Below are 12783 nucleotides of genomic sequence, written 5' to 3'. Positions count from 1 at the left end.
TTCAAGATCAAGGTGTCGGCAGGGTTGGCTCCTTCTGAAGGCTCTGAGGGAGAATCTGCTCCTTGCCCCTCTCTCCTATCTTCTCCAAGACATTCTTTGGCTTGTAGACCTATCACCCCACCTCTGCCCGCACGCTCACATGATGTTCTCCCTGTGTGCGTATCTGTCTCTGTGTCCAGATTTCCCTTTTTTATCAGGACATCAGTCATACTGGATTAGGACCCACCCTCACGACCCCATCTTCACTTGATCATCAGTGAAGACCCTCTTTCCAAATCAGGTCACATTCCCAGGTCCTGGGGTTAGGACTGCAACATCTTTTGAGGGGACATGATTCAGCTCATAACAGACCTGTTCCTGTACTCCTCTCACCTCATTTTCTCCTGTATAAGATGAATGATAGTAGTATCCCCGTTAATCTATGTGAAGTGCTGAGCACAGACCCCGGCCTATTGGAAGCCAGTCAGAGGCTATATATCGCTGGCCTCTGTCGTCCAGTGTTAGATCCTGCCTTCTCTCCTCCCCAGGGAGATACTTTATTTTTCAAAAGCAATATATGTCCATGTTCTCCTTGTAAAGGAAGGAAGGAGGGAAGGAAGGAAACAGGGAGGGAGGGAGAAAGGAAGGAAAGGAAAGGAAAGCAAGCACTTCAGTAAGGTTAAAGCCTCCTTTGACCACTAACCCAACGCCAGTGCCTTCCCAGATGGAATTACTGTTCCCAGTCGGATGTGTGAGCATCCAGATCTTTCTATTTCCATTTATGTATATGGATACATTCATATATAACACCTTGTTTTGTTTTTAATTGGCTTTTATAAATATCGACATGTGTGATACTGGATGTCTCATTCTCCAGTCTGCTGCTTTTTGCACTGTAGGATGTCTTGGAAACATTTCCATGTGCTCACCTGACTATCTCCCTCTTTCTTCTGAGCCGCCGGGTAGGATTCCCCTGAATGGATATACCACAGTTCGTTCCACCATGATCCAATCGAGAGAACTACAGGTGTTTGCAGTTTCTCACTGGGATGCTGGACATCCTTGCACAAGACTCTTTGCAGTTGTTTCTCTGGGTCAGAAAGTGTCAATCCCTCAGCCCCACTGCGCCTCACCAATGCCAAGGCCACAGGAACCCATCCTCTGTCTTGGGCGGGTGGTCCCGCTCAGACCCCCCCCCGCCCCAAGGATAGTCACACTCTGACTCCAGAGAGGCCAGAAGCACCCTGGGCCGTGAGAAGCTGGCATCCTTTGAGAGGCCTGCCCCCCGTGCAGCACAGTTGAGGGGCATCTGATCCTCTTCCCCCAGGGCCCAGCCCCATCTTCGTGTCCTCCGCACCGTCCCACTCCCCTCAGTGCTGGCTCAGCGGGTAACTCAATGCAGGTCAGCTGGTGGAGTATGAGGTAGTGTCTAGCTGAGCGTCGTGGTGTTTTATTAAAGCCCGAAATGTGATCGCCACTGTTGTCACGCTTTAGCACCCCCGACAATCTCCTCGCAAATGAGAAAAACAGATCCTCCCCACATACCTTTCCCCTGACATCAGGGAAAGCACAGGGAACCCTGCCCAGGGGCCTGAGCCCTGGTGACCCCCCAGAGCAGCTTTCAAGCTTGAGGGAAGGCCTGGGGGCCAAGGGGAGGTGTTTTTTCCAATTTCAGACAAAGCAATGGACTGGGGGGAAATCTGCTATTAATTTTTCCTCGGTGCCTGGGTCTCCAAAGTCAGCACTGGCTTTTAAATACAGTTTTCATTAACCTGTTAGGATTGCTGGCCCTAGGATCCTTCCATGTATATGAGATTGGTCTGGATCAGAGGTTTCAAACTAGGATGCCCACAGGGGCCAAGTAACCAGGTAAGGTAAAGTGAGGAAAACCCAGTAGAGGCTGCAGAGGAGTGGAGATGGGTGTCAAGGCTAAGGATTCTCAGGATAGAAGAAAGCAAGCCCTGCGTTGCCAGAGCGTGTAAATTCTCAAAGTAGCGGAAAATCTAGAGAGACAGAAAAAGAGCGAGAACAAGAAGAGCGAGAGGGAGGGAGGAAAGGGGGAGAGAGAGAGAGATGGCTGTTGTTCCAACAAATGTTTTAATGTTTTAAGCACATTTCGGGCTAAATGAGATATGTCTCCAGGCCAGCTTGCAAGCTCTTCCTTAATTGAACCTATCAACACAGCAGAGAAATTGTCAACCTCGTTTCTTTATCCCTCCAGAGCTGCACGGTCCAATAGAATGTTCTGCAATGATGGAAAACGTGCACCATCCAGTATGGTAGCCATTGGCTCCATTTGGCTATTGAGCACTTGAAATAGGCCTAAGGAACTGAATTTTCTATTCTGTTTAATTTTAATTGAATCTAACTATAAAGAACCACATGTGGCTAACCTCTACTGTATTAGATAATGTGACCATCGACTCTTCCATTTGGGGCGTACCATCGTGCTCAACTATTTAGGAAAGGACACACCCTCCCAGGGAGGGGGATCAGTTATACCACCAAGACATAGAATCCTGGGTGCGTGGAAAGAAAGGAAATATGGAGTACAGCAGAAAAGGTTTAGGTGTAAACCAGAGGTCTGCTCACTCAAGGATGGTCACTCAGTGCCCCCCACCTAGTTTTTTTCCAGTACTATCCAAAGAGTTTCTCAGTTGGGGTCACCACTGAGCATCTGCCATGTTCTTTGCCCTCTGCTCTGGCTACCATTTGCCCATGGCTGACCCCTAGGAAGCCTCTGGGTAGACCTCCCTGCTGTCAGACCTGTCAGAGCACACCGTTGCCCATGCCCGGGCGCTGTGCCAGGCCCACAGACACGTGAGGTGCCGTGCAGCAGGACCCTGAGTCCTGCTTTGTCACTGCCACAGAGCTGTGGGCAAAGTGTGCCAGGGACTCTGGAAACAAACCTCTTTCCAATCCAGAGGATCCAGCAAACTGCCTTTCAGTCCAAAGCTCATTCAGGGGGGCCAGAGAGGGATCAGCGGCCACACCACCCCTTCTTCCAGGTTCCAACCTTGATCCCCACAAGCAGCCCAGGCTGCCCCAAATGCCACTGTCCCCACCTGCTCTACCCCCGCATCTCCATAACAACTAAGTTACCTCTGTATATCTTTAAAAAGTGATGGAGGGAAGGTGGTCCCATCATCCCCCAGCAAAACTCTTGTTCTCAAAGATAAACTCAAGCCTCTTCCTTGTGTAAAAAGAGATCTGCTCAAAATGTTGACAACACCATTTTTTTTCCCAGCTTCTCTCCTCCCATCAAGGGTCCAGAGATGTTACAACCAGTTTTTCTCTCAGAGGTCAAGCTCAAAGTTCCACGCACATCTTCCTCTCTCTAGCAGTCTTTGCGAGGAGGTATCTGCCCCCTGAAATTGTCTTCAAACCAAAACGTGGATGTTTACAAATCTTAACGCAATAATCAAAACTAATATTTATGTAGCCAGACCCTTCTCCTCTCGTCAACCTTGTGAAGCAGGTTCTGTTATTATCTCCATTTGCCAAACTGATCTCTGAGATTTGGGGTGGTTAAGTCACTTGCTCAAGTGGTTGGATCCAGGATCCAAACCCAGGTGATCCGATTCCAGAGCCTGAGCTCTAACCAGTACCGTCGGGGGGCAGGCACAGCGTGCTCACGATTTTTGCCTTATGGACCGATCCTCTGAATGGACCTTCTGATGGAGGTAGAGTTCACAGGCTTCCTTGGGGGCTGTTGCATCACTTGCCTCTTGGTTGCAAAATGACAGAAATCCATCTCCACTCAAATGGAAAAGTCCGTGTATTCGTCTCCTACGGCTGCTGTACCAAATTACCACACACTTAGTGGCTTAAAACAACACAGTTCTGGAGATCAGTGTCCAAAATCAATTTCACTGGGCTGAAGATGTTGGCAGAGCTGGTTTCTTCTGGAGGCTTTGAAGGGAGAACATGTTTCTTTGCCATTTTCGGCTTCTGGTGGCCGCCTGTATTTCTTGGCTTGCGGCCTCTGCCTTCATCTTCAAAGCACCTCACTCCAGTTCCCTTCTCCTCTCTGTCGTCAAATACCCCTCTGCCTCTTACTTACAAGGACCCTTGTAATTACATTTGAGGTCCACCTGGAAAATCCAGGATAATCTCCCCATCTCAAGATCTTTAACTTAATCACATCTGCAAAGTTCCTTTTTCTGTATACGTTTCCTGAGATTAGGACAGGGATGTTTTGCGGGGGCTATCACTCAGCCTGCCATAGTAGTCAGGGTGGACTTTTCTCAGTTGTGGATGGATCCAGAGGAGCAAATAATGTGATCAGGGCCGCATCCCTCTCTCCAACTCCCAGACCTACTTTACACTAACAGCCCCAGGCTTAATCTCACCATCCAGCAGCTCTGGGGAAAGGAGAGCTCCTCTTTCCCAAAAGTCCCGGGGCTGGTTCTCATTGGTCCAGCTGAGGCCACACACTCATCTGTGAAGTAATCACTGTGGCCAGAGGGACCCTGGGTCTCTCTGATTGGTTGAGCCTGGGTCATGTGCCCACCTACATCATCCCTTCCCCTCAGTCTTAACTCCCATGTGTTATGGTATTTCTCCAAAGAGAACTGAGAGATGTATGGGTGGTGGAAAGCAGCATGTTATTGGAGTCCATTGAATGGCGAACCCTTGGGATGGTGCCTGGCACACAGTAATGCTTGATAAATGATGGTCACAGATCGTGGGACACAGAGGGGGACTTGGGCAGGGGGTACCTCCTGAAGCTAATGCTTGAAGAATACAAGGTTCACTAAGCAGATGAAAGCAGAAGAGCATTCCAAGCAGAGGAAACACTTGGAATAGTGAAAGGCTTCCACCGTATGGCCTTGGTAACCATAGGTCCTAGTGTACCTGGGGGCAGAGGGAGATGGGTCCTATTTTGTGCCTGTCCTCCTAATGTAACGTTGATAGCAGCCCCCTTTACGTTGCAAAATTATCTAGGTTTGCATGATAAATTATACGGTCACCACCACCCCTTATAGCCAAAGGCAAAAGAGGTTGAGGCTTAGCCCGAGGTCACCTGATCTTTAGTGGCAAAGTTTGGACTAGAATTCAGGACTCTGACTCCCAGTCCAGTGCTCCTTCACCCCTCAGCTTATGAAAACAACTCTTAAAGGCTGCATCAGCTTCACCAGTTACATTTTTCCCTTTTTCTCTTCTTGCCAAATTCTCTACAGGACTGTGACCAGATCCACGTGGACGATGTCTCATCCGATGACAACGGGCAAGATTTAAGGTAGGAATTTGGGGAGTCAATCAAAAATGCCCCTTCTGATTGGTTATCAAGCTTGCCTTTCACTAGGAAGCAGAGAGGAGGGACGGGCTGGTTACCAGGGCAAGGTGGCCTGCCCTCAGCCAGAGCCAGGACTGGTGTTTCTCTGAACTCCAAAATCACAACCCTGCCCCCCACCCTGCAGCCTGCTCCGCATCATCTCGAATCACTGAGGCTGAGCTTTCTGCGGATCCTCTGTGACTCTGCTTACGTTTCTCTCTCTGTGGGTTTTTCCCTGCTTACTAAAGGAATGCATGCATGTTGTAAAAAATACCATACACCACCTCTGGTCTTGTCTCCCAGAATCACCACCATCAAGAGTCTGGTAAACCTTTTTCCAAGGTTTGACTGCACTCACTAACATACATACGTTATTTAATGTAAAATTGATATAGTTGACACTCAAAAAAATATTTCTTGAGGGAGTAAGTGGTATGTCTGATTTCTAGGGGGAAACACTCCTAGGACATGAATTCCAGAAATAAGGTACCCAGCTGCTCAAAATGAGACAGCTTTCAGAAGAATGTGGCTGGAATGTTTCAAGCCTGCACATTATAAAAACGGAACCTAGGGCTTCCCTGGTGGCGCAGTGGTTAAGAATCTGCCTGCCAATGCAGGGGACACAGGTTCGAGCCCTGGTCTGGGAAGATCCCACATGCCGCGGAGCAACTAAGCCCGTGAGCCACAACTACTGAGCCTGCGCGTCTGGAGCCTGTGCTCCACAACGGGAGAGGCCGTTGACAGTGAGAGGTCCGCGCACCGCGATGAAGAGTGGCCTCCGCTCTCTGCAACTGGAGAAAGCCCTCGCACAGAAACGAAGACCCAACACAGCCAAAAATAAATAAATAAATTAAAAAAAAAAAAAAAAAAAAAAACGGAACCTAGTTATTAATCTGTGCTTATCAAAATTATCACTGTTCAACGCCTCTAGGCCCATCAAAAATATTATGAGACCAAATAACGTTTTGCCTATGAGCCATTCGTGGTAACTTAACTTAGTGTTTGCTTCCTAGGTGTGTCTTCCAACTTACTCAAAAAAAAGAAATCAAAGTTTCTGTTCCTGAGCCCTGCAAGTCTTTTCAAAGCCCAGCACAATTAGAAGTGATAGCTGGGCATCGCCTGCTTCAGTTTAATTAGCCATTCAGAAAATCCCTTCTGCAATCAGGCCTGGCAAGGAACACGGCTCCACTGCCAGCCAGGACTGCTTAATTTGTGGATTAAATAAACCCCAGGTCAAGGCTAATTGTGTCCTTTTCATGAAGTCATCCCAGGGAACCACTCTCCCTTTCAAGGCAGTGAGGAACCAGTGTTCTGTTTTTATCGTTTCCCCTGTAGTTAGCTGGCTTGGAATTTAGAGCAATGTCCCTCTAAACCCCGATTCATGCTGAGTTGTTTGGTACCTCATTTCAAGAATCCACAATCCAAGGGTGTCTTTTTCCCACTAGAAGCCAAATTCCCCATTTGTTCATCCAAGAAATATCTATTAAGCACCTACTGTGTGCTAGGCAACAACTATCAAATGCCCCTTGTTTTGTTTTGTTTTGTTTTGTTTTCAGTTAACAGTAAAAACCAACAGTGGTAACGCCCTTACTTTGCACCATGCCCTGTTCCAGTTGCTCTGTGTGACTTAACTCACTGCATCTTCACAGTAACCCTAGGAAATAGGTGCTCTTAGCATCATCATCGTTTTACACTTGGGGAATGGGAGGCACAGAGAGGTTCAGTAACCTGCCCAACCTCACACAGCTGGTAAATGGGTGAGGCAGGATTCACGGACACCCTTCCCTGCCCTCCACCTCTTAGCAGAATATCCAGGCATCTCCCCAGGTATCCTGAGTTTACAGAGTCAGTGTTCTTTTTCAAGAATAAATTCTCTAGCCTTTCTGTACTACCCAGGGAGGGGTCCATAAGGCATTGTTCTAGATTCCCATCATTACTTAAAGGGAAATTTCCACAATGTCCGGAGTCCTTGATGTCCTGCAAGTGAAAAAGGAGGATGTCCTCAAATTCTTTGCAGCAGGAACCCAGTTAGGAGGCACCAACCTTGACTTCCAAATGGATCGGTCCATCTACAGAAGGAAAATTGACAGCATCTACATCATAAATCTGAAGAGAACAGGGGAGAAGCTTCTGCCGGCAGCTTGTGCCATGGTTGCCAGTGAAAACCCAGCCGATGTCAGTGTCATGTCCTCCAGAAGACTGACCGGTGAGCTGTGCTGAAGTTTGTCGCTGCCGCCGGAGCTACTTCTATTTCTGGCTGTTTCACTTCTAGAAACTTCACTTTACCAGATCCAGGCAGCCTTCCAGGCGCCACGACTTCTGGTGGTTACTGATTCCAGCGCTGACCACCAGCCTCTCCCAGAGGCTCTCGTGTTAACCTGCCTCCCGTTGCTGTATGTAGCAGACTCTCCTCTGTGCCGTCCCTACAACAACAAGGGAGCTTCCCCAGCGGGTCTGACACGGTGGATGCTGGCCTGGGATGTCCTGTGGGGAGGTCATGCCTGACCTCTGCTTCTACAGGGATCCAGAAGAGCCTGAAAAGGAAGAGCAGGCTGCTGCTGAAAAGGCTGTAACCCTGGAGCAACGTCGGGGTGAACGGATGCTCCAGCTCCCAAGTTCACTGCCACTCAACCCGAGGTCGCAGACCAGTCTGAAGGCTCACAGATGCCCTCTGTGCCTGCCCAGCGGCTCCCTACTGAAGACTGCGGAGTTCAGGCCACTGGTTGGGGAGGCACAACCACTGAGTGGTCCGAAGCTGTTCTTCCAAAGACTCTTAAACAGAGAATGGAAATGAGGTTGATGGAAAATAAAATGTCTTTAAAAAAGAAAAAGCAGGAGACGTTCTCCAGCAAGATGGGAGCCTTGACAGTAGAGAGGAAGGAGCACGTGTCAGTTTAAAGTGTGGCTTCTGGAAATGAGGGGCCGTGATGGGATAAAGTCACATAGCCCCTTTCTCATCAGGATAAGAATGTGCTAGAAAAGTGCCCAGCACGGTGAGTAGTCCTTGCTAAATGGCTCTCTGCCCCTACGATTAGATGTTGTCTGCTCCCTTTTACTAGTTGGGGATATTTTATTTCTCTTTAGCCCCTGGTCACCGCCACCCAAGGGAGGGACTGAGAAGAAAGCAGCAGCAACATGTCTGTGTAATAAACCCACTGGCATCTTTCATGGGAAAGAGGAGGTTATCATGCAGACAAGTTATTAGAACAGCCATATCTTATTCTCCATGCATCTTTTTAATTTTTTTTTTAATAACCTTCTCAAGATCTCAGAAGTTATGGTGTCAAATACCACGATGTCAAGCTAGTGGTCAAACAAGTTAATTACATACAACCTATATTTTTATTGTATTGTATTTTTTTTTTTTTTTGGCCACGCCACGAGGCACGTGGGATCTTAGTTCCCCAACTAGGGATTGAACCCTTGCCCTCGGCAGTGAAAGCGCAGAGTCCTAACCACTGGACCGCCAGGGAAGTCCCCAACTTTTTAAACTTGAGTAATTCAGTAAAGAGCAGAGAAGAAACTATGATCACCCCTGTTCCCGCCATCTCCAGCTCACCACTTTCTGACATTATGAGTTACTGGCTTCCAATTTTATACACAGGCACACTCACACAAATGTCTGTGAAAAATGACCCAGGTGAACGTGTGTGTGTGTTTATGGACATACGGGCAAAAATTTGAAGACATCTAAAGAACTTCTGTCAGCCTGTTGGTATCTCTGTGACTGTCTACCCAGCCTGCTCTGGAGGGAATGCCAGAGTCTACGTTTGAGGCCTTCGGGATTAAGTCACCTGGGTCAGTGTCCTCCTGGCCCACCTGACCCAGTGAGCCCACGTGGTAAAATCTGCTGTTGAGTTTGAGGCATCACTCAAGGCGTTTCTGTGGATCCTGAAGGGGTTTTGTTGTCACCAGTTCGATATTCAGGCTGTCAGGCTGAGCCCCAGGCACAGAATGGTGCGGGACGGTACATGGGCATCAGGACATCACGTGGCCCACAGGGAGAATGACCCAGCGCTTCACACTTTTCAAATTCGCTTTTATCTGCTGCAGCAGTGGCGTTAAACCGGGGATACCTAAGATACAATTTCCTAGTGTTGTTTCATCCCCAGTGCATCACAGCTTTTTAAAAAATACAATATCTTTCTCCGCCCTTAAACTCATCACAGCAAATCCAGAAACAATAAAATAATGCAAAGAGGAAAAAAGTCAGCTGAACCCACCCCCCAAGAGGCTGTGGTATACCACGCTGACCTGCTCCCCCCAGGCTTTTTCTGTTCGAAGAGACTTTCACTTTTGAAGTTTTTGGTCCACACCTCCCTTGTCACGCTCTGGTTTTGCCTTGCAACGTCCTGTGGTTTTGCAAACCTGTACCAAGCTTCCAGTGGAGGGAAAGAAAATGGTGTTCTGTGGAGAGCTAGGGCTTTTGTTCTCATGCTCTAGCTGCTGTAGGTGGTTGATCGCCCACGCTTTCCCCTTCTGGTTCCCAGCTGCCGCTTCTGTCATTAACCTCACATGACGCTCTGACTCGTCCCCAGACCACGCTTCATGGTGATGGAGGGTTATGTCTGTAAAACACCAGCAATCTACTCTGCTTAATTTAACAGATAAATTACCATAGGGAATTTCTTTTTTTTTTTTTTTTTTTGCTGGCCACGCCCTGCGGCATGCAGGATCTTAGTTCTCGGACCAGGGATCGAACGCATGCCCCCTGCACTGGGAGCACAGAGTCTTAACCACTGGACTGCCAGGGAAGTCCCCAACATAGGGAATGTCTGTAGAAAGATATAGAGATGCTCACAGAATAGGAAGAAAGGGTCAGCAGTCAGGGCTTACGGGGCATGTGAAACAGAGCAGATCTGGGGATCAGAGTGGCAGGACTAACTGGCATTTTCTTCTGGACCCTTCTCTCAGGATGAGCCAAGGCCAACCATTTTTTGGAGTTGCCTTCCAGCTTCAGATTCTAAAGGGGGAGAGAGGGAGGCTTTCCCCAGCTTGGCCACTGCATGCAGGGGACAGAATGGCTGCCCCCCAAAAATAGAGATGCTCTTTGATACCGAAAGAAAGGAGAATGGATGCTGACTAGGCAAGACCAAAGGATGCCACCGCTGTTTGGGAAGTTAATAAAAACTATGATCCTGCTCCTCCCAGAACGCACATACCCACGGCACCCTCGAACATTCGGGGACATCGTGGGTGCTCCAAGCCCCACCCCATGGGTCTCCTGGTGAAGAGCTCCCACCTCCCCGACATTAACACTGTCTCTTCTCCCACCCCCTGCCCTCTTCCGTCTCCCCAGCACCTACAACTTCTCTGCTGATGGCTTCCACAGTTCGGCCCCGGGGGCCAACTTGTGCCTGGGCTCTGGCGTGCACGGCGGCGTGGACTGGATGAGGAAGCTGGCCTTCCGCTACCGGCGAGTGAAGGAGATGTACAACACCTACAAGAACAACGTCGGCGGTGAGTGGGTCGGGGAGAGGGTCATCCACAGCGGTCAGAGGGTCTGCCTGTGCTCCGGGCGCACCCCCTGGACCAAGGGAAATTCATCAAGGATGGATGTTGTCACTCACATCCCACCTGCCCTGTGCCAGGTACTGCTCTGAGAGGCTTATTAGAAGTCCTAGCTCACTCAGTGTCACCCTTGTGACGCTCTCTGGAAGAGGGTACTAAGATTTCATTATCCTCACTTAAGGGGGGTGGGGCGGGGGCGGGGCTGGGAAGCTGAGGAAGGGATGGAGCATCTTGCCCATGATTACACCCCCCACACCCCCGCCGTGGTTCTCCACGTGTGGTCCTTGGACCAGCAGCATCATCATCACCTGGGGACTTGCTGGAAATGCAGATTCTCTGGCCCTACCTCAGACCTGTTGCACCTGAAGCTCTGGGCTGGGCCCGGCCCTCTGGGTCTTAACTTGCCCTCCAGGTGATTCTGATGCTCGTTGGAATTTGAGGACCACTGGCTTCAGCCCTCACTACTCAAGACTGTGGACCGTGGAGCAGCCACATGAGCATCACCTGGGAGCTTGTTAGAAATGTAGATGCTCAGGCCCCTCCCCAGGTGACTGAGTCAGATCTGCCTTTTTAACAAGATTCCCAGGTGGTTTGCGGAAACACTGGTTCTCAGACTTGGCTCATATGGGAACCCCTTGAGGAGTTTCCCGTTCTGATTTTCCTGGCCTGGCTGCTGCCTGGCATCAGGACTCATAGAGCTCCCTGGTGACTCTACTGTGTAGCCAAGGTGAAAGCCACCAGCTTCAGTGGCAGGAGAGCACTGGCTACCACCCTGAACGACAGTCTGGAAGGGGCTGAAGGCAGGGTTGGCTCGGTGGTGACCAGGCCCTCGATCGCTAGTTCTGGAATTCTCTAGGCCGCTGGCTCTTAACAGGTGATGCCGCTTCCTCCCCACCCAGGAGGCATCTGGGGATGTTTCTGATTATCACATGGTCTCTAACCAGCTACTGGCCAGTATAAGGGAAGAGGTTTGAGTAGGCGGCTACTCAACTCCATTGACTGATCCAATCAATCTCAAAATAAAATCAAGGTCACTGGATTGAAGTTGACCTTGGGTGTCATCTGATTTGAAACCTAGACTCACCTTCCCTAACCCCACTCCCCCCAGCCCTTTAAAATGACAGCAACTATGATTTTTTTGGTTTGTTTTTTGCAGTACGCGGGCCTCTCACTGTTGTGGCGTCTCTGGTTGCGGAGCACAGGCTCCGGACGCGCAGGCTCAGCGGCCATGGCTCACGGGCCCAGCCGCTCCGCGGCACATGGGATCTTCCCGGATCGGGGCACGAACCCATGTCCCCTGCATCGGCAGGCGGACTCTCAACCACTGCGCCACCAGGGAAGCCCAACTATGATTTTTATTTGCTTTGTCCATAGGCTTGATAGGAGCTCCCAAAAGAGAGACCTGGCTACAGCTCAGAGCCGAGCTGGAAGCTCTGACGGACCTCTGGCTGACCCACTCCCTGAAGGCACTAAACCTCATTAATTCCCGGTAGGTGGGAGCCCCCGTTTTCCTTTGTGTCACTGAACTATCTCCCATTCGAGGGTGGTAGCCCCTCCATTTCCACACTTGGGAGAATTGGACCCCCAAATTCTCCCCTGCACACCTTCCAGACATTTGATAAAGCTGGGGTGTACAAGGCACCACGGACACCTTGTCGCTCAGATGTGCAGATAGTTGCAGAGACTGATCGGGGGCCAGCAGAGCTGAAGACCTTTGTATGTAGGTCGATTGTCCCATCCGCTCTTGCCCACAACACCCTCCAGCCACAACATCACCCTGTGAAAACCATTTTATAGGATCACACAGATCATCTGGCAGGCTCTTAGTGAGGTCAGGAGGGCCCACTTTCATTCTAGACCTCCCACTAAATTGCCTCTTGCTCTTAAATAAGATCACCTGGGCCAGAGAACAAATTACTCCCCTGCAGCATCAGAATTCTTGCGAAGATGGTCACAAAATGGCAGCTCATGAGCTGAATCCATCCTGCTGATGTGTTTTGTTTGATACACACTTT

The 12783-nt window shown here is 49.6% G+C and overlaps 1 protein-coding gene and 1 pseudogene across 5 annotated transcripts in view; both read left to right on the top strand.

Moving 5' to 3' along the window:
* EYA2 (EYA transcriptional coactivator and phosphatase 2) overlaps nucleotides 1-12783 on the top strand; it is a 260087-nt gene that overhangs the window by 236608 nt on the left and 10696 nt on the right. For all 4 annotated transcript variants that reach the window (XM_082645804.1, XM_082645806.1, XM_082645805.1 and 1 more), the window contains 3 exons: nucleotides 5163-5221; nucleotides 10557-10717; nucleotides 12143-12257. In XM_082645804.1, the coding sequence (XP_082501930.1) occupies nucleotides 5163-5221; nucleotides 10557-10717; nucleotides 12143-12257 (335 nt within the window). The remainder of the gene's footprint in view (nucleotides 1-5162; nucleotides 5222-10556; nucleotides 10718-12142; nucleotides 12258-12783) is intronic.
* Nucleotides 7082-9776, top strand: LOC309817435 (small ribosomal subunit protein uS2-like; annotated as a pseudogene). Its single transcript has 2 exons — nucleotides 7082-7979; nucleotides 9748-9776. The product of its transcript is annotated as a small ribosomal subunit protein uS2-like (transcript).

The sequence above is a fragment of the Mesoplodon mirus genome (genome assembly GCF_964341445.2).
Source record: "Mesoplodon mirus genome assembly, chromosome: 15".
Taxonomy (NCBI): domain Eukaryota; kingdom Metazoa; phylum Chordata; class Mammalia; order Artiodactyla; family Ziphiidae; genus Mesoplodon; species Mesoplodon mirus.
This window is presented reverse-complemented; position numbering and strand designations above follow the sequence as displayed.